General features: G+C 37.9%; 1 protein-coding gene across 1 annotated transcript in view; it reads right to left on the bottom strand.

The window, feature by feature from the left end:
• The window catches only part of LOC122816738 (mucin-4-like), a 544,109-nt gene that overhangs the window by 170,652 nt on the left and 345,751 nt on the right, over window positions 1–27,706 (bottom strand). Inside the window, exon 20 of the mRNA XM_044089732.1 lies at window positions 21,363–21,424. Within this exon, the coding sequence (XP_043945667.1) occupies window positions 21,363–21,424 (62 nt within the window). The remainder of the gene's footprint in view (window positions 1–21,362; window positions 21,425–27,706) is intronic.

Here is a 27,706-nt window from a genome sequence, read left to right as displayed (position 1 = left end):
ATTGCAACTTAAATACACCCATTCAAATCAAGTTAATTGCACTCAATCAACTTTTAAAGAAACATACATAAAAATCAAATACTGCCTTATGAATACATATAAGGCATGTATTACTAGTAAAATTTCATCATGTTTATCTTATTTCTTCTTGTAAACATTTCTTACACAATAAAATATCTTATAGAATAGCCAGAAAAATATCTTATTTAGTTTTATAGTCAATTAATCAATTTAATGTATAAAATAATTAATAAATAATATATTTATATATATTTATATATGTATAATGATGTGTAAATATTTTAGTCATAACTTCATATACAAATTTTGTTTGTTATTGTATTTGTTTAAATCAAACATTTTCCGCTTTTTTACATAATACAGGTTTTATACTAATATAATCGTTTAAACCAGGTGGGGTGTTAGATTTGCACCTAAGTTGCCATAACAATTCCTTGTGTAACAAAACATTCTTTAGGTCACCCCCTCCCTTAGAAGAATCCCTTTGAACCAGGTCAATAATGCCAAATCTAAACCTTGTGAATGTGAAAGGACAGGTTATACTATGTTTGTACAAAGCACTAGCTTCTTTATGAGTCCTAATATCATATAAGTGTTCGTAAATACGGCCCTTAAATGCCCTCTCAGTTTTACCTATGTAGTATGCACTACATGAAGTGCATAAGGCCATATAAACCAGCATTTTAGACTTGCAACTACCTTTAATAAACCTCACCACACTTTTCAAGCTGTTGTTTAATGTAACACTTGCCTCATTATATATATATATGCACAAACACTACATGCTCCACAAGGATTGGTGGCCCTATACTGAATAAATTCATTATATCCTTTTTCAAAAGTTCTCTTAAAATTATTTCCCACCTTATATGTGAAGATAGGTTGTTCTCCCACTAACTTGTGTATCTCCTTATCAATTTTCATTAAATTACAGTGATTTTTAATAATATCTAAGAATGAATCTGATAATGTATTGTATTGAATTATACATGCTGCTTTGTATTTATTCCTATCCTGTTTAAGAACTTGAGAAGTTTGAAAGGGCTGACCTAGTAAAGCCTTATATTTAATACCCCAGTTTTTTGTACATCATTATACATATATAAATATATATAAATATATTATTTATTAATTATTTTATACATTAAATTGATTAACTGACTATAAAACTAAATAAGATATTTTTCTGGCTATTCTATAAGATATTTTATTGTGTAAGAAATGTTTACAAGAAGAAATAAGATAAACATGATGAAATTTTACTAGTAATACATGCCTTACATGTATTCATAAGGCAGTATTTGATTTTTATGTATGTTTCTTTAAAAGTTGATTGAGTGCAATTAACTTGATTTGAATGGGTGTATTTAAGTTGCAATTTGTACCAGTGCTTTTATGTGATGAAGTCTAGTCATTAGATGAAAGCGCTCATCCTCTGTGCTTTGTGAATTTTATAAAGATTTTTTTACCTACGTGGAGTCCAGGACTTTTTTTGATATTATATTTGGTTTATTTGGTACAATTTATCACAGTTATTTTGTTGATGAGTCCAGGATCCTACAGTGGTACAACTTTTTTCACGAGAGGTACACTTTGGCACTGGTACCATGAATATTTCATCTGGCGACTCTACTTTGTTGGTTGATGATCGTTTACCAAGTCCTGTTTTACCTTCGTCTGCTTCAGACGAAATTGTTCGAATGAGAGAAGATATTGCTTCCCCTAAAAGGGGATTTAACTTTACTTATAGAGCTTATGAACCAGAATGATCACAAAACACCAGCAGATGGCGCTACAACCTTGAAGAAAGCTGTCCCGAATAGGGAAACTACAGGCGCAACGTTTAACTCGTCATCTCCACGCTCGAGGCATGCGAGTGATTGTGGAAGAGTTCAGAAGCAAGCAGCTGGTGTTAGTGAAGGTTATCGATCATGCAGGACTGCATAAAAATGGATTATTTTCATCGGTAATTCCACCATGAACCAACAAGGAAAGAACAGCTGTTTTTGGATGTTCCCAAACAAGAGGTACTGAATTTGAACCTAGACAACAGGAAGGTTGTCTTGGTACATGCATTTGTGATTGTGATAGACTAAATATTCATAAAAACGCTGAGTTAACTCATGGGACTTGTTTTAAGGACATATTAGATAAAACCTACCGGTTTAATTTAGATTTTGATGCGTTTAATAAATGTTATGAATTTAAGGGTAATGAACAAGCTAACACATTTACGCTTAAAGAAATGATTTTTTTCTTTGAAAAAAAGTTATTTAAACTGAAACGTTTGCAAGTTGATAATAGTTATTTGAAAAGTTGTTTGGTGCATAAAATTGTACCACAGGGACTTAGGTTGCTTAAATATCCATTTGGTATTAATTATACAGACGTTAATATCAAAATGTTTCATGTTTTTTTTGATAATTGTGGATTGGGTCTCATGGAATGTATGATGAAATGTAATGAAGCACTTTTACAGACTCTGACTGCAGAAATAAGCAAACTTAATGCTGATATTACTAATGATTTATTGTTTTCTGAATATCAGGGTTTATATGACAACATTTTGATTAAAAACTGAGAAGAAAATACAAGATATTTACTTTACAAAACAAAAGAAATTTTACAGAGATAAAAAACAATATGAAATTGGAAAAGTGTATGTAGGTCCTTTTAAAAGAGGTAACAGAACACAAGGTTATGTCCATAAAGGTTATGATAAAGGAGAATTTCGAGTAAATAGTGTGGTGTCTGATAAGCATTTAGACAATATTTATCAAGAAGTTGAGGAAAGTACTAGACATAGACCACAGGATGAATTGGACTCTTTTGGAGGGGAAGAGGGTCATTTTTTTCTCCCCAGGAGGTCAGAAAGGATAGCGAGCAGGAGTACCTTTCCACCAGATCCAGGACATTCAGTACACTTGGACACCAATTATGGATCGAAAAAAGTGGGGAAGAAGACGAGATAGTTCCATTAGATGATAATTGTGATATACTTTATGAATACAAAGGTTCAAAATTTTTAATTATACTAGTCATAACTTGACTAAATTACATTTCAATTTATTTTCTAAGGGATTCAAGTTTGTGAAAACGCAGTATGGTGATATAGCTAACATGTTAGTGGATTTGAAATTATATTTAAGAAAATTAAATCTTAATATTACATTCAATTTGGGTAAAGATACTACTATTAACAACTGCAGGGGGGAAGATATGTTGGTGAGACATAGTACATTTAACCCTCCTTTACATCCTACTTTGATGTTGTTTGAAAAAGTTGTTACTGAGGAATTATATGCAACATATGTTAAAAACGGTTGGCAGAGAACCAACTCTAATCTTACTAAGGAAGAAAGTAGTTTGTTACATCAACTACAGACACAGTCTACTTTACGAATCATGAAACCAGATAAGGGAGGGGGGGTTATTATGTATAATGTAGAAGATTACAACACCGTTATTACTAACATTTTGTTAGATAGTGTTACATATACCCCTGTCTCCATTAACCAGATACATATAACCTATAGTAGGATAGATTCTTTGCTTGAAGAATATTTATTAGAAAATAGAATAGATTCTAAGACATACAATTTCTTAAAACAACTGCGTCCTAGTATTTTGAATATCTTTGGAATACCTAAGGTGCACAAATCACTACAAGCACCCCCTTTTAGACCAATAGTATCTGCAAAGAATTCTAAAACCCATCCACTAGCTGTGTATGTAGACAAACACACTAAGGAAATTATCAACAAAACTCCTCATTTAATCAAGGATTCATGGGAATTTTTAAGTAAAATGACCCAAGACCTGTGGAGTACGGACTGCATTTTTCTCACCATTGATGTGAAGGATTTGTTCACTTGCATCCCTAGAATAGAAGGATTTGAATATTTCACTGACTGTATTTTTAAACATTCTACTCTAACTAGGGATAGTATTCTTTTGGTGTTAGAACTAGTTGAGTTAATATTGGTCTCTAACTACATTCACTTTCAAGGTGAGTTTTATCAACAGATTAGCGGTATTGCAATGGGAGCCGCTTGTGCTCCCACACACGCTAATATAGTATTACTAGAATGGGAGAACAAGTTTGTCTTTCCCTCGGTTTTTTACAAACACATTAAACTTTACTTGAGATTTTTGGACGACATTTTTGTGTTATGGGGTGGATCTAAGGAAGAACTTAATCTTTTCATGGAATATATAAATTCATGTACAAACTTTTTTTCTTTCACACATTCACATCATGAATTTAGGATCAATTATTTGGATGTTACTATTTCAAAGACCCATACAGGTTTTAAATCAAACATTTACAGGAAACCAACTTGGTGTAATAGTTTTTTGCACTATAGCAGCCATCACCCTTTAGCACAAAAGAAAAGTTTGATCAAAGGTCAAGCTGTCAGGATAGCCAGGATGACTTCCGACTTTTGTGACTTGGAAAGGGAAATGAATTTCTTAGGTAAATGTTTCATAGAAAGAGAATACCCCTTAGAAATAGTTAGTCTTATTCTAAAAGAAGTTACAAAAAACTGGGGTATTAAATATAAGGCTTTACTAGGTCAGCCCTTTCAAACTTCTCAAGTGCTTAAACAGGATAGGAATAAATACAAAGCAGCATGTATAATTCAATACAATACATTATCAGATTCATTCTTAGATATTATTAAAAATCACTGGAGTTTAATGAAAATTGATAAGGAGATATACAAGTTAGTGGGAGAACAACCTATCTTCACATATAAGGTGGTAAACAATTTTAAGAGAACATTTGAAAAAGGATATCGTGTCTCTCTCGTGTCTCTCTCTCTCTCGTGTCTCTCTCTCTCTCGTGTCTCTCTCTCTCTCTCTCTCTCTCTCTCTCTCTTTCTCTCTCTCGTGTCTCTCTCTCTCGTGTCTCTCTCTCTCTCTCGTGTTGAAAGCCTTGGCAGGGTCAAGATAGGCTGTGTGAACCACCTTACCCTCATCTACGGCTTTGGTGACTGCCTCAAAGAAGTTCATCAGTTTCAGGAGGCATGATTTGCCTTTCACAAACCTGAACTGGGTGGGGTCCAGAGTTTGGAGGTTACCGATGCCTTTGTTTATGAGTTCCATGATTATATGTTCCATGGCCTTACAGACCATGCTCGTCAAGCTAATAGGGCGATAGTTCCCGGATCAGTGGTGGCTCCCCTTTGTGCAGTGGGATAACTGTTGCTGTGCACTATTCAGTGGGCACAAAGCCTGACATGAGGCTATGACTGAACATGGTGCTTAGGTGGAAGCCAGTTCGTTCTGAAGTTCATGTAAAACGCAGCCTGGGATGTTGTCCAGTTCCATGGATGCCGTGTTTTTGGCTTTAGAGAGTGCAGCTTTTACCTGCGTAGCTGTGATTAGAGGGACTCTGCATTCTTCCTGTATAGATATGGTGTGAAGGGGCTAAAGTTAGCATTGAGCCTATCTGTCAGGATGTTGGCAATATCAGTTGGTTCTGTAATTTTCGTGCCATTGTGCTTTAACTCAGAGCAGATCTGGGTGTTGCCATTGAGATTCTTGACTTAGCTATAGAATGCTTTGTGGTTGTCCCTAGAATCAGTGGAGATTTTGTTTCCATAGCTAGCTTTGGAGGATCTTATAAGGGATCTCAGCTTCTTACTGAGGCTGACCAGGGAGCTCCTCCACTCATGGGATTTTACTCTGTTTTGCAACAGTTGTTTCTTCTGTTGTAGAATTTGTTTATGGCAGGGGACTACCAGATTGGCTTCCTTTTTATGGAGGATAGCGTCTTGGTTCTGTTTGGGATAGCACGATCCATGCACTCGTGTAAGTGCTTATAGAGTCCAGTTCTTCTGAATCTACTAAGCTTCTTTGAAAAGGTTACATTGTCTGTAGATAGTGGTCAGTCAGTCAGTGTGCACTGCTTGTCTTGATTTTGCTAAGGCTTTTGATGCTATACTCCATACTGATAGTGTTAAAAAATAGTCAAATTTAATGTAAACCACTATATTATCTTCTGGATTGCAAACTGCTTATCTGAGATATCCTAGATTGTGAAAGTTGATGTTATCCCTTGAACACAGAATTGCAACTACTGGGGTACCACAGGAATCAGTGCTGGACCCTCTCCTGTCTTTCATTTGTTTAGCAGACATTCAGTCCAATATCTTAGATGTGTGGTTGACCAAGCTTGCTGATGACTGCAGAACTGCAGACTGCAGACTAATTACTGGCCACTGTTATCCGGTAATCCACTGATACTAAATAGCTCTAGCAAGGGCTAGAATATGCACATACCTGGTGTACTGAGAATGCTGTCAAGTTAAAATCATGATAGAGCAGCATAGTAGCATTTGGCAAAAAAAAAAAAACAAAAAAAAAACTGTTGCTACCTCATATTTTATAAATGGTACTCTTCTTCAGACAGATATCATCATAATAGACCCGGGTACTTATGCTGACAATTCACTCTCATTCAGTCATTATGTTTCCACTATAGTCAAGCAATCCTTCTATGTTGTCCAGATAATTTACAAAGGAATATCTTCAAAATCCAAAGAAGTCATCTTACTACTGTACTTTTCCCTTATCAGATGCATCACTGAATACAATGTCCCCTTTGGTATGTATACACTGAAACATATTGCTCAATTAGAAAGGCTTCAAAGATACTGTACCAAAAAATTAAAGACCTTAAATCCTTCAACTACCCTAATAGATCAGCACAAATCTCTCTATATTCAGTTGCTTATAGGATACTCTGAGGTAACCTGTGTCACACTTGTTGAGTCAAGAAGGACCCATCCTATTTGACCTCCAGTTTCTTCGCAAAACCTATGGCACTACAAACACCTGCACTAATGATCTATATCTGCAGTAACAAATAACCTAGACTCATTGAAAGAGATTAGTTTCAAACTCAATGTATTCTGAGACTACAGAATAAGTTATTGCTACAGGTCAAACAAAGCAGTGCTTTGACTACCTTTAAGGGAAGTCTTGATGATTAGATGGGGTTGGCACAAATTACAGGAGGATTGTTGCATACAGCACTGCTCAGTTTGGGAGCTAAGCAATATTACTTGCTTGAAAAGGGAGACACAAACTTTTAAGTCTGTATATGTTAATGTATACATATGGCTAGGCATCTTATGGTCCTTGTGATCTATTGATTAGTATTGTTCATATGTTCTTATGTTCCTATGAGGATCTGCACCTCTCAGATTGTAGGTGTGCTTGTGTGTGGACAAGATGTATTTCATTAAACCTAAGTGATGCAGGAGGGCCATCGTTTCCCTACATGGTCTCCTCAGCTGTGGTGGAGGGGAATGTTTCCCCACTATTAGTGTTGCTGCCAAGTGCCATTGTGTCCACTGACAGTGCCATGTGCACATTAACAACCTCATTAGTCTATACCGACATGCTACCTTCAGGCATGTACAGATGTGTACTCCTGTATCCTTTCCCAGTGGAAAATGTAAAAGCATACAGGTAACCATGAGTAAGCATGTAAGTCTATATACCCTCCCATCTTGAACAGTGATCAGTCAGTTAGTGTGCACTACTTGCTATGAATATACATATGTTATGAGCACATGCATACAGATGCAGAGGTTGTTACTTTAACAAAAATGGAGTCTGCTTTCCGATGATTCAGATGAAATGTAGCTGATGTTTTCATATAAAGGGAAAAAGGTTTGAATTTTATGGTGGCAAATGGTATCAAATGTGCTGTAGTTCCTTCACAACATCACTTGGGTCACAGGGAACACCTCACTGTGGTTCATCTAGTATATTTAGATTTATAATAACACAGATCCAGTATGCTGGAAGAATGGAATCTAAGTATATATAAGAGGCAATATTCTTGAAATACTAAGGGAGTATTGAATGTGATTAAATGTTAATGTGGTTCATGTTATATTGGCCAGACAAAAAGGAAGTTTTGAAGTAAGCCTTCAGGATCATATCAATGACATTAAATAAAAAGGAGTGAAAATTCAGTTACAGATGTTAAAAGTAAACTTCAGGGAGATGCAAATATTATAAAGGCTTGTGTGTCAGTGCCGAGTGGAGGAAAAGAAATGAATAAACTGCAGAAAATGCTTTATTAAACAAAAGAGGGTGAATTAGTTCTAATGTTCTAAACGTTATGCCTGTTGAGTTTGAAGACTGAGTTTAATTGGAAACTGCAGATTGACTGATAACTTAGCAAATTTTTTAATAGAGCTCTTGTTGTGATGCGTATAATTAATACTCTATAAGCTAGTTTTAATATTTTTATGTTTGTGTCCATGAAGGCATGTTGTTGCTGAAGCACTAGACCACCACAAAATTTTGTAGTTTGCCAATAGTTTGCGGTTTATTGTGTGTGTGTGTGTGTGTGTGTGTCTGTGTGTGTGCGTGTGTGTGTGTGTGTGTGTGTGTGTGTGTATATATATATATATATATATATATATATATATGTATATATAAGATTTTAAGTGATAAAATATATTATCTTTGACAATGTAATATCACCTGATAACTGCTGCTTGAGGATATATGCATTGCTGTCCCTGATGTCCCTGGGTGACAGAAATGCAGGACAATATGTGCGAGTACACTGTGCAAAGGTACAATGCAGGATGATACACTTCACATGCTCCAAAGACACATGGACAGTTGTCGCCTGTTAGGAAGATTTCTGTAGTTGAATCAGTGATGCTCCTGTGTGAAGTCTGTAGAAATCAATTGGAAGAGGTACCAGTGTGTTACATTACTGGTTTTGCCCCTACTCACCTAGGACATACCCGGCAGATACTTGGGCAGTTCTGAAGTGTTATTATGAACTACATCATCTCTGTGAGTTGATGATGTCTTGTAAAAACAGCCACAGTAGCTGACTTGTCTGAGGACACAATGACACTGCCAGCACACTAATAGCCAGGGAATGTTCCCCTCCACCACAGCTGAGGATACAGTGCAGGGCCACAATGGCCCACTGGTTTAGTGAAATACATTCTCTCCACCTTCTGATGCTCCTGCAGCACTTCACAGTGATGTTTACCCTGAGAATTTATATGTTGCACCATTTACTGATTTACTGCTTCACCTAGTTCCTGAAGGCCTTATCTGTTTTATCTTGCTCTGGGATATACCTACTATGAGTCCATAGGGCCAGCAATGTGCTGCCATTCCTTTGGTGGCATGACAGATATCCAGTCCACTTTGGAGCATCTGGATCACTATGTGTAAACTGGACTCTCCATGATGGACAACACCTGTGCTGATATAGACTAGTGCCAGCATAGCTAGCTAGATTTTTATAAAGAAAGAAATCTTTGAATATCAAACTGATGTGCTCAAGATGCTTGTGTTACAAATGTATTGGAACTGTATGGCATTTGAATATCAAACTGATTTGTACAGATGCTTATGTTACCAATGCATTAGACCTGTATGGCATTTCAATACAAAAGTGACTTTTACAGATGCTTATGTTACAAATGTATTAGAACTGCATGGCATTCGAATATCAAAATGTATTTGTAAAGTTGCTAATGTTGAAAAATGTATGAACAGCAGGTCCTGCTGGAAAGAAAGGAAATATACATGCAGGTAGCAAATGATAAATGTATATACTGTAACCAAGAACACTGGAAGAGCAGATGTTAACCAGCTAGCTGTCTTTAAGATCTGTTTTTATTTTTGCATCTATTTTTTTAGCCCCTCTCACAAACACACAAACACACATTTTGTCAGGAAATCCTTCTGTGTGGCACACCTCATCACTAAGGACTTTTCATCCAGAAAAAAGGAGGTCATTGTCCCACTGCACTCATCCCTCATTATACCCATTATAGAATACAACACCCCATTTGGTATGTACCTCTCAAGACATCTGCAACAACTGGAAAGGCCGCAGAAATACCTCACTAAAAGAATCACAGGCCTACAGCAGATGCCCTACGCTGACCGTCTAAAAAACTCCAGCTATACTCTTGTCACATATAGTCTACTCAGAGATGATCTCTGCTTAACATACACAGCCATGTCAATCCCAGAGCTGTTGGACATGCTACACTTAACGAAATCCCAATCTCTCAGAGCCACACGCACCAGGGATCTAAACCTTGTCATCACAATGAACAAAACATGCTGGAGGGATAGATTCCTGACCCAGAGACTCCCCAGACTCTGGAATAGACTGCCCATACATGTCAAGCAGAGCACCTCTTTGGCCCTTTTCAAAAGGAACCTTGACGATTAGATGGGAGATAGGAAATTCACCCCGGGGATCACATCAGTCGCCCTGCTAGACAGGGGTCCAGGGAAGTAAGTATTGTGGTAAGAAACAGCCAGGGAATTGTTATGGCTAGGCTTGTAAAGGCCCTAGGGCCGATAGCCTAGTACCAGCCTATGAACCTATGAACCTATAAGGGAAAAGTAAATGAGCTGTTAAACAATTAAAATGGCATCCCACAGTGATGAACAGGACTGGAGATGGTAGGTCTAGAAGACGCCATTGTTTATTAGCTTCAGTAAAAAGACAGGAAGTGCTGTGATTATTTCTTGGCCTTAGGCCTGCCATAAATATTAGAAAAGCTCTATGCATTTTTACATGACTATGCTAAAGATCTCTCTCAACTTCAAAGGGGATAGTGTGGGAACCTAGAGTCAGGTGACCAGATGAGGTCATTCTGCCAGCCCTGGAAATAGTATTTTTTAGATATTACAGGGAGTAATCACTTGGTATTGAGTATTCTGTTTGGAAGCCTGACTAGAAAGACTGCTCACATATTTCATCTTGCCTTGCCCAAGTAAGTTATTAGGGAACAGTAATTTCTTTAGATCAGTCAAGAATATATAGCAAGATTAGTTTATTACTGTTTTTGTATATTTGCCTGACTCTGTCGATCAGTATTATTTTTTAATATTTCCTGTGATTTGAACTCTGTGGTTTGCTGCAAATATATATTCAGTATTTTCATGATCTTTTATTATTCATTATATATATTTAAAACTTTTATTGTGGCTAGTCCTTTCAAAAAGTATTTAACCATTGAGAGTGCTTATATTTATTTGGTAACACTGTGCGGGCCATTCCTGAAGGCCTAGCTGTCTTGATCAACTACTACCATTTGTATTAGTATTAATATTACACAGTATAATTGGACACCCTTTGTTAAGGGCCTTAGAGTAACTCATTGTGGAGTGTCTGGTGGCAGTGATAACTACCTTATTCTCTGGGCAGAACGGGGCACAGCAGGTAAATTGGTGCCAGCCTTTCCCAGGTGTGCGTATGTGTGTGTGTGTGTGTGTGTGTGTGTGTGTGTGTGTGTGTGTGTGTGTGTGTGTGTGTCAGCTACTTGGAGCAGGGACATGAAGCACTGGTTTCACAGAGAGGGTGCTGGAGGACTTGGCTTAAGACACTCAGCTGAAGACTTGAACCTGTAGCTGTGTTAGTGGGAAGACTAACTCGGGCCCTGGAAGGAGACAGATATAAGAATTTGACTGCATTCCCTGTGTGCTCTTAAGGGAAATTATACTTGGTGCAAAGAGCTGCATCTGGAAATATGGAGTGTATCCATTTGTATTCCAAATGAGTGTCCCTCCCCAGTGTCAGTGGTGAGGATTCAGGCTCCTTGATTACTGGCCCAGTGTGGGAACGTCACAACACCCACCATCCTATCACCCATCCACCCCTGTGGTAGGTACTGCCCTGTGCAATGCAGTGACATTACAATTACACCACTTTGCCAGATTGTGTTATTGGAAGGTAAGTGGTACATGAGCACTGCCCCTTGCTGGAGTTCCTACAGCACTATCTTTCTCTATAGAACTTCAGGCCCAGCATCCACATCCATGAGGAATATAGAGACTCTGTATACTCTCTCTCTCTCTCTTTTTTTTCTGGATTCCTATCATCTTCAGGTTTGTCAGCTGCAATGCCTGTTTCCCATGACATGCACAAGTGACCCAATCTACAGGACCAAAACCTGTCATGGTTGAATCATGGGGCATGGATAGCTGTTTCCCCTCACAATAGGAACAATGACTAATTCGCCTGTTTCCTATTCTCTGTCTATACTGGCCACTGACATCCCCATGTGGTCTGGCATATCCCAGCCAAAGCAATGCGCACTGTGTTAGGACACAGAATCAGTATAGTTTGACAGCTCCATGCAACAGCCACATATTCTGGAGTTGTCCCTGCAGTATTGTGTACATTACCACTACTCCTGTCTGCTGTTGACTTCCCTACATTTCATTTTTCCATGCTATACTCTAATTGCAGTATTCTACCTTTTTCTGTAGTGCAGCCTCTCACAGCATGGTGACTGTGCTGTTTATGATGCTAGTAATATGGATATCTCATTGTGGCTATTTTAAAGAGGTAATATAGTGCAAGGTTTTCTGAACTGTTCAATAACAAAGTGTATTATCAACCTTATTTTGTGGTATGAGGCACATGCACTGTGACCAATTAAGGTGAGAGTGTGTGTATTGTGTTTTGGACAGACTGTGCAGCTACACATCACCAGCACAGTAATATTCATGACCATTGACTTTTCAGCTGCCAGTCCCATTGTCCATAATGGTAATGTTCAGACAAAGGCTGTGCACAACTGTGGGGCATGATCAAACAGATATTGCTTTGGCCAGCACTACAGACCATGTGTATCATGCCTCCATACACTGACATCTTGCTGCTGTGATGCCCATCAATGCTTAATGCACATAATTTAGTGTCTGTGATGTATGGCATCCCACCTCAGTGATCATTGTCTCTTCTGAATTTGACCTGGTGAATGGACATGACCTGAATATAACATGAGTGTTGCATGGCCCCTGTGCGGTGTAATGTGGAGACTAAATTTTTTCTTCACCTGTTGCACATGCAGCAGAGGAAGCACCTTCTCTTTATAATATTAATACCTGGCACTCAATTGCAAGGGTGGAAAGTGAAGCCATGGGCATCACACACAGTAGTGTGTAGTGCTAGCATTAATATAGTGATTTGAGGATGTACCCACCCAGATGTTCTCTGTCAACTGGAAGAAGAATTTAGGAAGAGACAATCAGGCTACTACACTAAGGTTTAACTTCTGGTGACCCATGCTATTGTAAGTCTTAAAGTATATGTATGGATCGGATGTCCATTGTTGTGCTATGCTGTGCTCATGAATATGGTTTCTTCATTTTACATCAGAGCACGAGACTGCACAAAATCGATTCTGCCACAGTAGGCAGGCCAGACACTCCAACCATCAGAGTAAGTGTAAAATATCACTTACGGACCTGTATCTCTGCTTTACTTGCTTATCACAGCAGAACAAAGTTTTCATTGCTGCTTAAAAGCTAATCAGCGCATACTCTTTTACTGCTTGTTAGGCTGCTATATGATTTTTAAATGCATCTGTAAATAAGGTACTGCCTTTACTTGTGTGTGAAAGTTTGTGTTTTTTAAGTTATTATTATAATAGAGTCATTTAAAGTCCACAGATCCTTGTGAGCTGAAATTTTTTATTCCTATGGCGCAAGAGTTACCGAGTAGAACTGCCAGTTTGATGCTTGGTTGGTCTGCCCTTACCTTGCTATTTTTTTCCTGACACTGTCAGTTGCATGCTGGCTATACTGACACTGCAACTTGGCCATTTTTTCTCTTTAGAAGTAATTTCAGCATTTTATTGTTCATTTCATAATGCACTTGTAGCCATGCCAGGGCCCTTCATTGCATACCTCTCAACTGTCTAGATTTTCACAGAATGTCCATTTTTTGCCTCATATTTTTGGTCTGTTCTTCATAAAATTTGTGTTTTTTTCTGGCTACTTACTGAGGACTGAAATCACTAAATAATGATATACATTTGCATTGCAGACTTCACATCCTTCAGAAAATGCATGCTAACACAAATCGTGTTATTCTAGGTACTCTCAAAGCTTTTAAGAGCAATATTTAAAATCTGTCCTTATTTTTGGGCCTCCCTGCCATCATTATTTCAGAATTTGTCTTGATTTCTTGTGCTAAGAGGTGCCTCACTGTGTCATTCCAGTAACAGCATGGATGTGACATCTGTAATGAAGCTGTGCACCAATGCAATAAGGCTTATTTTCCATTCACATTTTTACAGCAGTAAGTACTTGTCATTGCTGTTCATATTGTTAGTTTTATGAATGTTAATTGTGGTAGTGAGCCAGTTTGTGCCACACATCCCTGTGTTTGGTACAATATGTGACAGTTCTACATAATCTTGCTTTCCAAAGGGCTGAACATTTCAGTTATTAAATTTGATTATTTCCAACGTACACACAAACAGGCAAACAGACAGACAGACACACACACTTGCAGGTTAATATCCTTAACCTGTGCCAGTGCCTCACACAGCAATGATGGGGCACAGCCAGTCCTATTCCCCCTTGCTAGCCTCTGTTTTAACATGTGTTCCCAGGCATTTAGATTAACATTGCTTTGCTGAATTTTGAAAAAAGTGTACAACATCTAAGTGCCCACTGGTGGTTGTATCATGATTTCCTTCTCTCTGTCACCTTCTTCTACTGCAGCATCATAAATGGAAAAGGAAATGGTGTGTCACCAGCTACAATACCTGGCACTGGTCAAAACATGAACTGCTAGGTCTCTAGCAGCCTCTTGGTCAGCTTCTTTGCAAAGTTGTTAAGGTCATCCTGTGGGAGGTAACACTAAGGACTTGCTGGTGACCTCTAGTACTACTTTTTCAATGGTGGTATGGGCTCCTCATCAAGGAGTGGCACAGAGGGATCCTCCTGAGGGGTTGAGTGGTAGTTGCAGCAAATAGTCATGACTGAGTGAACTGGTGGTTTAATATCTGGACAAGCCCCCTGCAGCACATTCTCAGGCAAGTGGCAGAATTGCACTGATGTGCTACCGAGATTATCAGGGCACTAATGGCGTAGTCCACAAATGATTTCAGCTATGAAGGTAACTGCCTTCTGAGGGTTTCCTTTTGGGAAGGACTGACAAGCAGCCCCTACCATACCTGATTCCACAGCACATAGATACACAAACACATAAATACACCCACACACAGGAGTAGTAAACTGTCAAATGTGCTTGACACAGTTTTCTGCTGTGTTTTGCAATCAAATATATGGATCTATGTCACTAGATTCAGTTTTCAGAAAATCAAAATTCATATCAGCAAGACGATATGATTGAATTTCTAAAAAAATCAAAGCTTTTGAATAGCGATCGTGGTACAGTGAGGATCGGGGAATTTACTGTTTTCCTCAATGTAGTGCAATCTCCGAGTTGGTATATTTAATTTGCGGGGGGAGTGCAGGGTGTAGGGGGTGCAAAACATAAAAACCCTTGAAACTATGCAAAAAGCCATCCACAGACCTGAGCATTATCTTAGCAGATAACACAGGAACTCATACTTCACAAGTTAAAATCACACATTTGAAGGACAATAACAAAAGATTGAAGCAAGAGAGAACATAGACATCAGGCTTCATTATAGTAATAAGAATTGTAACGTCCCATAAGGTGTATATTACATCCTGTAGCCTAATAAAGATGTAAGAGTAACTGTCTCCCAATAGTGATGTTAGTCTACATTTCTAAAGGGCACATTTCAGTGAAGATAACTGCACTACTGCTGTAAAAGGTAAAATCGTCAGTGTTTGCTATAGGATCTGAAATGCTACTTAGTGGCATTTTCCATCGCTGTGCAATGACAAGCACAGTGAAAACGCTGAGGACAAAATCTGAACAGTTGCTTTGTGAGCCATCTCTGGCCATGTGTGTTATATCTGATTCCATTTGTGACCAGATTAAATGTGTGACAAAGCACTGACATGACACTGGTGAAAATGTGGGCAAGCATAGAGTAGGACAAATGGGAAGGAATAGAGGAATGTACAGGATGGCGATTGGAGAGCACCATAGCAATCCACTACTTCACAAGATAACTGTATACTTGTATAAATAATTTGATGTATTTGGATTGTTATCACATCAAGGGTGAGTGACAGCAACTTAGTAATGCTGTATGGCCAACTGGACAAAATGAAGTGTGCCAGAAACACACACATAGGAAAAGGGAAGAGGTATGTATGGGGCATTGTTTTTTGTGGGTCAGGTGCCCATTTTATTTTTTATTGTATCAAGAGGAATATAGAAGAAGGTGGTTAGGAATAAGAGGGTTAGACAGGTAAGATAGCTTTGGTAGTAGGTGCAGACCTTCAGGACATAGAAGACAGACAGGGATGGTGACAGACACAAAAGTTTAGGGGACACCATGATTAGGGCTAAGTAGGGAATACTGGGGGCAAATCTATGTCCAGCATGAGTACACTGAGAATCTAATCCTTACTTTCAGAAATGTCATCACTGTCTCTTGTCACAGACACATGGAGCAGTGCTGGACAGGGCATTGATTTGGCTATTTGATGTAGGACCTTCTCAATTGTGTTGATTTGGGCAGTGAGGAACCTCTCCATAAAGTTCCCAACCAGCCATGACAGCTCCTTTCAAGTAACAAAATCACCACCTCCCAGAGCACTACTCCCAGTGGATGGTCTATCTCCCCATGCTGACGGTAATTTGTGTTGCAGCAAGAATTATGTTGCTAAATAAATAAAGAAAGAAAGAATAAATAAATAAACAGATAGAGATAGGATGGGAGAGAGAAAACATATAAAATACCATTAATTCCATGTCATTTTAATATTTCAAAATATATCATAATTGATATACTTATGCAAACCTAACAAACCCAAGGGTTTGAATCCAGAAGTATGTCAAACATTATTTAAAGTTTGTTCCCATTAATAGTATGTGTTGAATTATTGGCTATATGTGTTATTAACCCTACATTATCATGGTTATGTCATTGTTCCACCATCCTACATCTGCTTGCTTCCTATTTGTGAATGTTTTATTGTAAAGAGCAGGACAGAATCATTTTGATGACAAATCCAAGAATAACACAGCACAACAATGATCAGAAATGACCCAAAATAAATTGTTTGTATGTGTCTCTCTACCTATCTCATCACTATTTATTCTCAGTATTTGCGTGATGCCAGGCATCAAAAAGCAATTGTAATTGACAGTAAAATTATGTCTTATGAGCCATTTTGCCTTATGATTGCATTAGTTTACTGATCCTTGTACTACTGTGCTTAGCCTCACTTTGCTATAGAAAGACAAGCAGTTACTCTCATATGTTAAACCGGCTGTAGGGTTAAATGTAGACCATGTGGGATGTTTCAGCTGTCATTACTCTTATGAAGTATTCTGCAGACATACTCCTTTGCCACATACTTTTTTCATTGTTCCTTCAAATGTGTATTTTTAGCACCAGACATTTGCTTTGCTTTGTGATTTGATTAGTTAAATGATCACACCTACATTCACATGATGTAGATTGGCGAATCCATCATCATCTCTAAAATTATGAATATTTTCATTTCTCTTAACATTTTCCTTTTGAAATTATGGATAAATATGTTAGTCCATCAGAAATTCTCTGCCTGGTCCTTTATGTGGTTCACAATTATCCTAACCCTGCTCATACCATCTCAGCTATAAGTGCAACACACCTGGTCAAATAAAAGATTTATCATGGGACAATTTTACAGAACTAGGCACAATTTTAAAAAAAGGCTTCCTATACATTTAGACGATGGTAGGATTTAAATGTTTAGCATTAACAAGCATTTTCTGCAGTATATGAAATCTGACACATACGAGTTATCATAGTAACTTTATTGCTCAGTGATGCAATAGAAACTAATCTGATTGCATAAGAAACAGTATAATATGCTTTAAATATGTGAACAGTCAGCAAATATAAGGTCAGTCTAAGTATGCCCATGCATTATGATGAATACTTTACTGCACTGATCATGACGGGTATAAATGATAACACAGAAAATATTAACATGACACACGTCTCTTATGAAATGGCTCAAAACCATGTCTATATGTCTGTACTCCTTATTTGCATGAATTTTGCCATGGAGTATAACAGACCATTGCTAATTCCCATTCTAAGATCCAAAATGAAATTTTTCGATCATATCGTTTTGCCAATATGAATTTTGAGTTTTGGAAAACTCGATCTAGTGACACAGAGCCATATATATATATATATATATATATATATATATATATATATATATATATATATATATATATATCTTCTTTCTTCTTCTTTCAGCTTTTCCCAGTTAGGGGTCGCCACAGCGGATCATCTGTCTGCTCATGATTGGCAGTGGAGTTTTATGGTGTTGAGTTGCCAGCCTGACGCCCAACCTTCCACAGAAGGCACACGCACGCACACACCCAATTTAGAGTGTCCAATCCACCTACTGCATGTCTTTGGGATTTGGGAGGAAACCGGAGCACCCGGAGGAAACCCACGCGACCACAGGGAGGACATGCAGACTCCACACAGAAGGCACCCCAGCCCATATATATATATATATATATATATATATATATATATATATATATATACACATACATATATAGATACACACGTGTGTGTATCTATATATGTATGTGTGTGCGTGCGTGCGTGCGTGCGTGCGTGTGTGTGTGTGTGTGTGTGTGTGTATGTGTATATATATATATATATATATATTTATATATATATATATATATATATATATATATATATATATATATACATATATGTATATATATATATATATATATATATATATATATATATATAATTCTTTGTATAGTCGAATGCTCAAATGAGTGAATGGCAAAAAGTTGTGCCAAAAAAGCACGAACAGTGTAGCAGAGACAGAGTAGTAGGAGTATTGTTCTTCAGGATCTCGGCACAGCGGGAACCAGGCTACTGCTCCTTTCCTCACAGTGGTACAGTCTCAGAGTTGGTATATGTAATTACCAGGGGATGTGGGGGGTGCAACTCCCCAAATGGGAGGTGCAAGAGGACTTGCCCCCATGCAAAAAAAATGGTTTTATGTTTTTTTTCTATTTTTTGTTTTTTTTCAGTGTTACATTATTTGAGCTATTATGGCTCAGTATTATGTTAATTACTCATATGAGCATTCAACAGTATAATGCGAACCAATATAAAATGTAAGTTGCATTACTACAGTAAAGACCAACTTCAACTGTATGATTTGCAAGTGCAAACAGACTTCTGATCAAAATCATCAGTGAGAAGATGGCTAAAACAATCATAAGGCCTTCTTCACATATGTCTCTGCAATCTCAAAGGAAACACCCAGATCTGTTCAGAAATGGTGGTCAAGGACACCACATACACAAATGCTGTAGATATAGCCAATCTACTGGCTGACAGATTCAGTGAAAACTTCTCCCTTCTGTCCCCATCAGTAAATCAGGACATCCCCAGTACCTGCCTCCCACCCGTATCTATAGAGAACAGGTCATCACTGCCCTCTCAAAGGCAAAAGGTACAGCCTCCATGGGACCTGATAACATTCCAGACTGCATCCTACATGAGCTCAGGTATGAACTTGTGGCACCATTAGGCACCCTATTCAGCCAAAGCCTGAATACTGACTTTGTCCCAGCTGAGTGGAGGACAGCCACTGTCATCACTTTACACAAAGGTGAAGCATCCACCGATCTGAGAAATTATAGACCCATCAGTCTAACTAGCCTGATTTGCAGGGCCATGGAATACATTATCATGGACCTTATTAACAGGGACAATGACAACCTCCAAACACTCGATCCCAAACAGTTTGGCTTTGTCAAGGGGGGTAATGTTTGTTAAATCTGATTGACTTCTTTGAGACAGTCACTAAAGCCATGGACGAGGGGAAGATGGTGCACACCATCTACCTTTACTTGGCCAAAGCCTTCAACACTATTTCATAGTCAGGCATAATAGACAAACTCTCTTAACTAAGCATCAATCCATAAGTCACCAGATGGGTAGCAAACTGGTTCACTGATAGAACCCACCTAATCAAAATAGGGGAAGCCACCTCAGGCAGTAGACCTGTAAAGAGTGGTGTACCCCAGGGATCAGTGTTGGGGCCTTTGTTATTCAGGATATACTTCTCTGAGGTGCACTACAAAACCAGTGGGATTTGGCTGACCAAGTCTGCAGATGATTGCAAGTGATGTGGACATCCTCCATGAGGGTCTCACCCAAACAAATGACTGGTGCCAGAAACATGGCCTCAAGCTGAATGCCAGAAAATGCATCATCATCCCCTTTGGGGAGAGTGATGTCCCCACATATTATCACATTAATAACAATGTATTAGGTACACAATCAGTAGTGAGGGATTTGGGCACCCGGGTTGATAGCAACCTGACTTTTGATCACCATGTTGCTTCCGTTATATGGAAAGCTTTCTACATGGCCCACCTCAAAGGTATCCCTGTATTCTTCCCTTATAAGGTCAATTATTGAGTACAATGCTGCCATCGGCATGTACCTCGAAAAGCACATGCAGCAACTGGAGAGACCACAGAGGTTCCTAACAGGAGAATCCAGGGCCTCAAACATCTACCTTACACAGATATGCTAAAAGCCCTGCCCCTCTACTTAGTTTCATACAGACTCCTCAGAGGTGACCTCTGTCTGGCATACAAAGCAAACTCAGACCCCGCCTTGATGGGACTGCTGTATATCCACAAGTGAAGCTTCACTCGAGTAACTCATACGCGCAACCTCAACGTGGTCTGTGATATCAATAGGACTTATTGGTGGGACAGATTTGTGTCCCAAAGAGTCCCCCATCTCTGGAATAGACTCGCTCTCCACGTCAAGCAGAGTACCTCATTATCCCTTTTTAAGCAGAACCTGGATAACTGGATGGGAAACAGTAAATACATCCCTGGGAATTCCACCTGTGTCCCTCCTGGACAGGGGTTTTGGGTACTGACTTGTTTAAACATGGGCTAAACTCTTGGCTAGACTTATAAGGGCCTCAGGGCCAGTAGCCTAGTAACCTCCTATAATCCTGTGATCTTATGAAACACCTTTGTGTCAATCACTGGCCAAGACATAAGGGAGAGGTGGGGAGAACTTGAACACAGATGGCAAGGATAATTGGCACTGAAAGGCTGAAAAAGTAGTAGTTATGAGGGTAGAGAGAAAACTAAGTATGATGAAAGTGTAGTCTAACATCTGACACACAAAGAGTAGATATTGTTCCACAATGAAAGGTCTTTCCTTAGAAAACTGAATGATGGCAGATAAAATGAAATGCACTTTTAAGAATATCAGCAAACTATGGATAACTGTAAGCAGAGCTTTTCCTCACAAGCCTCAGTAACACTCTATTATCTGTTTATTTCTAGTCTGTTTTCTTCAAACAAGTACAATTTTAGACATATTAACAATGAGATGACTTACCAGCTAAAATTCTGCATAGAGGTGATGGAGGTGGTGATTACTTTATAAAACAGTATGGAAGCCTGTAAAAAAATAAATGTACTTTAGTGTGTACTATTGTTTAATAACTTATGTTTGATTGCTATATGCAGATACTCATATCCAGAAATCATTGTTTTTTTTTCTTTTGTAAATTATTCAACTTTGTTGAATTAACTCTGCCCATCAAGTAGTTGATACCATGAATATACAAGTAATTGTTTCATCATCTGCATACCCTGGTCTGACAAAAGTGGCCAGGGTTCATACTCATCCTCACTTAAATTAGCATCATAGGTGATTACTAGGCTATCAATCCCAGGGCACCATTTTTCAGCCTAGCCATGGTTCCCAAATGCAAGAATCAAACCCTGTACCTTGTGTCTCTAAGTTAGACACTTTAACTATTACTTAAACACCTCAAATGGCCTCTATATCAGTTTGCCACCAATGTTTGGAGATCTTTCTCTTCTGAAGTAGAGAGCAGGATAGTCATTAGAAGCAGCCTTCTTGCATATGTTTCAGGGTCTGGGACCTTGATTAGTGGTTAATATGACGAAGAAAAATTAATTCATTAGGACTTAATTTCTCGCTTACTAGTTCTAGAAATCCCTGTAAATGGCTGCCATCATTTATTGTTTGCACTAGCCACCATGTCACCTAAGTAAACTTCTTTAGCACTAGCATGTAATGCATGCGAGATACTGAGGCCCAAACAGCCATCCTGCTGGACAGCATTTTCTATGAATGCTCATTCTGTCTTTATCCTCTCACAAATGTTAACATTGGGAACTGCCTTCTAACAAAGATGATCAGTGCTGCATTCAGACAAATATAACTGTGATGCTTTTTTATTTCAAACATGGATTATTAGTATGAAGGAGGAAATGCACTGTACAGAACTTATTTATAAAACGGATGGATCATATAAAGAGGTCAGCTATCTTCTGAATGCATGGGCACTAGCTATGTGTCAAAATTATTTTGGTGTTATATTTATTAAGCCACTAAAATGAGCTCTGAATTGCTACAGATAAACTGTCTATGATGAAATTTCTATTCTAAGAATTTACTAGCATTTAAAATGCCTTGTCTCTGCCTTGATTTTTATGTCCTGGACTGAACTTCTGATACAAAAAATAAGTGATTAAATCAAATGTTTTAAAAATAAGTATCTTCAGTCAATATTAAGATATGTATATATTAAGATATGCACTGAGGGCAATATTCCGAAACATTATGTGCAATGGAATAGGGAGCTTACAATGCAGAATGGTGTAATGAAACTCATTGTGACTCATAGAATACCTATGGAATTATGTAAGACCGTGTGCGCCATCATATCCCATTGTGTAGCATAGTGCTCAGTATTTAGAGAACACACGCAAATGATCTCCAGTGAGATTGTATGTGATTCACAAACACTGCACCATTTGTATGTGTGCCGTTCCCAGTAGTGTAACCTATGACTCCATCTGTGTACATAGAAATGGTGTAGTGCCCATCAGCATTGAGATCCCTCTTCTCTGCTCATATGCAGTTCAGCATACACAGCTAAGCAACAAAAAAAATCATAAAAAAGAAAAAAAACTTTGTATGGTAGGAAAAACCTACAAAAATATGAACAACAGATTTCCCTGTGTGCAGACAAACCTGCAACAATAACCACAGCGAAGCAATGTGAAGGTCCTTCCACTGAGATTTCACTCAGCAACAGAACTCCTTAACTCCACGATGATACCAAATTAATATGATTTATGAATTACTCTTATGTATGACAGCAGACCACAGCTTGACCAGGAACAATAATAATATAGCTTAGTAAGTAGTTACCAAGAACTACTGAATAAGTATGTTATACCTTACCAAGTTCTTTTCCCATTTGTGTTATGTAGTGTTATTATGCTATACAGCTAATTTCCGGTCCAGAGTGCTACTATGGACACTGGTACAACATCCTCAAATGCCAAAAGTCATCTATATACCACTCTTAATTTCCTCAGTCCATGTGGATGAACCGAGGGAATGAATAGTGGAATACTAAATGCAGTGGACAGAAGGTATTTTTGCATTTGCCCCTCACTAATTGTCATAGGCCAAATGGCTTGGTGGGAAATAAGCCTCACTGCAGTAGGCTTTACTTTAATTCTTTCTCTCTCTCTGTCTGTCTGCTCTCTCACATGTTCAGAACTATCCCTATGGTCATATCTGGAAATGTGTCATATTTTGTCACATAAACCAAGAAGAAACTTTGCATTGTGGAGGGTGTGATATTCACTCCTTGAATTATGTTATGCACCTAGTTCACTACTAAAACCTGAACTGTTAAATACGTTGGACAAAAAATAAAATAGAAAATAGTGTGTTTCAATAAAGTTTATTCCATTTTTAACTCAAATGTGGACAACCTACTATTTTCTACTGTTTTTTTACTTTATAAAACATTGATCAAATGGTCTTGACTGCATGAATTTCAATGTTTTAAAAAGTTGATCCTGTAAACTAGATCTCTACCATTCTGTCCTGATAACTAAGATCTCACTTTCAGTTATATGTTTATACAAATACATTCCATAAAGGGCATTTCATTAAGTAGTTTATCTGAAGAGAACTGAATGAGAACTTCTGACATAGTTAAAGAAAGAATTGCAGTCATTTTTGGTTTTAGAGGTTATTCTAAGTTTGTATTCATTTATGAGCTTCCTAATGGTTCTCTTAAGCTCTTTACTAGTTTGCTTAAGCGTGATCTTACGGTAATTATAATGTTGTATAAGCATTAAGGAATTTCTTTATCTTGTTACATAATTTATTTATATGGGTATTCCATCACAGGGCTTTGCTTTTAAATTTCTCATTACATTTCACATGTCAGGTATTGCCTTATCAATAAACTATTTATATTGGAGTAGAAGTCAAAAATATAGGCAGCAGCTTTAGTAATGGGATTTATCAGAGGAATATTACAGTGGAACTTATTTAAGTTATTTAAGTAACTGAAGAAGGTTTGCTTTGAGAACTCTCTAACATCACTGTTTTGAAAATCAGCTAGTGTGCATCACAGGTTTTGTGGCAAATGCACTTGCTTGCCCCATGTAACTACATGGTGCTGCGATAATATCTATATAGTGTCATTCATGTACACTGCATTACTATAAGAGACATGAACCTGTTTCACAATATGGTGATTCAGTTACAATCACAACTGGAAAACAACAGATTGCCAAGCAAGCATTCATGACAGCTCATCCCAGGATGATTGTATACATATAGTAACCATTTATTGAGTCACTGTCAGTTGTAATAGCTCATGCTTGGACAACAAACATTCACTTCCAAAATATGACAGTGCACTGCTGAATAACATTGATGGATTATGTGTGAAAAAGTTACACACCATTGTGACAAAGTTGCAAGTGAGTCAACATCAGTGTGAAATCCAGATACCTAAATACAAAATTCCATTAACACATATAGAAGTTGTGCAACCTACTCAAATAATATTTTTTGTATTTTTTTTAGCTCTATCCTTGAAGCACATCACTGGCAAGCTCATTTGCACAGATGATGGCAAAGTATTACTGTAGGAGTACTCATATCTTGAAGTGTTAAACTTAGAATAGAAGTTAGCAGAAGTATAATGCTCCATGCTGACCTTTGCGCAAATATGCAGTGCAGACGTACAACCATTTCTGAGTCAGACTGAATACAGAACAGATGTGCACTATGGTCATGTTTCATGTGTCATGAATTACACATTTGTCATGATAGTTGTAGTCCTTCACTGTTAGGGAATCATTCACTATGGTATGATAAAGAGATATTATGAAGCACATAAGGGATCAAGCATATTATTGCTGTTGGAAACATGGCTTATGGAAACAGTATTGAATCAATAAGGTTTATTTGATGGCACAGAACAGTTGGGAGCAGGGGATATTTGGAGTCAGAGATACACATGCTAGCATACTAAGAGATTAGTTTATGGTTTATTTCTGCACATATTTGTGTTGTGTTGTCCTGCATTTTCTGACCTATAAAAATTTACAAAACAAAACCTGTTGCTTTTCTTTATATTTCCAATTGTCAATGATTTTCAAGATACTCTCAATGGTATGGATCACAACAACAAACATTAACATGCAGAAATGTGCTCACCCTTTGAAATTCTGTATACTTCAGATATATTGCTGTGTACACTAAAATGTTTCCAGTAAGGATGAAAACAGTGTAGGAGATTGGAAACAAGATGAGGACATAAGGGAGATGCTGTTGTTTGACAACATATGTAGTGCACACTTACATACTTACTTTTAACATTATTGAGTACAATGCCCCCTTCGGCATGTACCTTGCCAAGCACATGCAGCAGCTGGAGAGACCACAGAGGTTCCTGACCAGGAAAATCCAGGGTTTCAAACACCTATCCTATACACATAGGCTGAATGCCCAGTCCCTCTATGTAGTCTCATACAGACTGCTCAGAAGTGACACGTGTCTGACATACAAGGCCGTCTCAGACCCAGCCTTGATGGAGTTGCTGCATATCCATAAGTCAAACTCCACTTGTGCAACCTGCGTGCAAGGCTTCAACCTGGTCTGTGACATCAATAAAACTTGTTGGTGGGATGTATTTGTGTCCCAAAAACTCCCACATCTGTAGAATTGATTCCCTGTACATGTCAAGCAGAGTACCTCACTAGCCCTCTTTAAGAGGAACCTGGACAACTGGATGGGCAATAGAAAATACACCCCTGTGATCCCAGTTGTATCCCTGCTGGACAGATGAAACAGGTGCTGAATTTGTGGGAACATGGGCAAAATTCTTGGCTAGGCTTATAAGGGCCTCCAGGCCAATAGCCTAGTATTTCCCTATGAACCTACATACCTATAATATGTGAAAACATTAAATAAATGCATGACATATGCCTGGATTGGAACCCTTGACAGTAGAAAATAAAAGTATGATTACTGGAACATTATCTCAACTAAACACATAGACATTCATACATTCTTAAGTTTAACTAACACATTTGAAGGGACAGTCAGAATACAATGGAGTAAGCATCAGCCTTCATCACAGTAAGGACAGGTGTAATATCCTATAAGGTGTATATGACATCTAGCAGTCTAAAACATGTTTCACTAAGTTTGTCACAATAGTAATATCAGTCTGTTTCTGTATAGTGCATCATGGCTACTCACATTTGCACAATGTAAATGATTCTAGATCTGCTGAAATTAAATTCTTCAGCTTTTGCCATAAGACATGAAATGAATTTACCTTCACACACCAATAAGAGAGAAAGGGGTAGAGGCATTGGAAGAGATTTGGTTAAGGCCCATTTCTGCACATATTTATGCTGTGCTACTCCTCGGTTTGTCATCATAGTTATTCAGTCATGATCTGTGCAATGCAGTGTTAGCAACAGGGAGCAAGCAGGTTAATGCAGTAAATGTGTAGCCAACACTTACACAAAAGGAGACATACAAAACATTCAGTAACATTTTGACATACTTCTAGATTCAAACCTTGACAGTATTCCAAAACAAATCTATATACCAAGTATTATCTAACCGCACTACACAGGTAATCCTACTTCACAAAGTTTACTGAAAGTCTCTTACATTTGTTATTTCTTTCTCTGTTTGTTTTCTGATATTTTGTATTGATTTATTTTCTATTTTTCTGATCAGGTAAGTTGGCAGGTGTACTGACCCTTTTCAGCCATGACCCAGGGTCACAGAAGAGTTAATAATACACCATTAAATTGTGCAAGGCCATAAAATAGGCAATAGTACATAATTTAAATATGCAAAATAATACAATAGGAAGTTATGGGGAGTACTTGAGTAGAAATATTAAGGCAGAAATAACTAAAACTGAGCAAGAGGAGTTAAATAATCTTAAATGGGAGTGCAGACATGGCAAGTGTATAGACAACACAATTAATGCTACAAGTATAAGCGTGAGAATGCAGAAGAATTTATGTACAAATAATATTTATAAATAAAATGTATAACAACTATTGGACCTTAATGTTGACATTTCCCTTGATGAGTGGTTAACCACACCTGATTTGATAGAGGAGGCTGCTTTTGTAGGTTTCTTAACTACTGTCTCTAAAACAACCACATTTGGATTTGCTGATAAGGTATGCAGCAGTATTTAAATATCTTGGGGAGATGGTTCCAGGTGGCAGGCCCAAGCTTGAGAATACTTTTTTGCCTGTTGGGCTTTTGAATGGTGGCCTACTATTTTACCTTCCTGGCTACACCTTCAGGGGTAAGTCTGTTTACTGTTCTGCAGTTAAATTATTAAAAATATG

The sequence above is a fragment of the Protopterus annectens genome, chromosome 12.part0 (genome assembly GCF_019279795.1).
Source record: "Protopterus annectens isolate FY-2018-M chromosome 12.part0, PAN1.0, whole genome shotgun sequence".
Classification (NCBI taxonomy): Eukaryota; Metazoa; Chordata; order Ceratodontiformes; family Protopteridae; genus Protopterus; species Protopterus annectens.
Note: the sequence above shows the minus strand (reverse complement) of the source record. Positions and strands in the feature narration are given on the sequence as shown.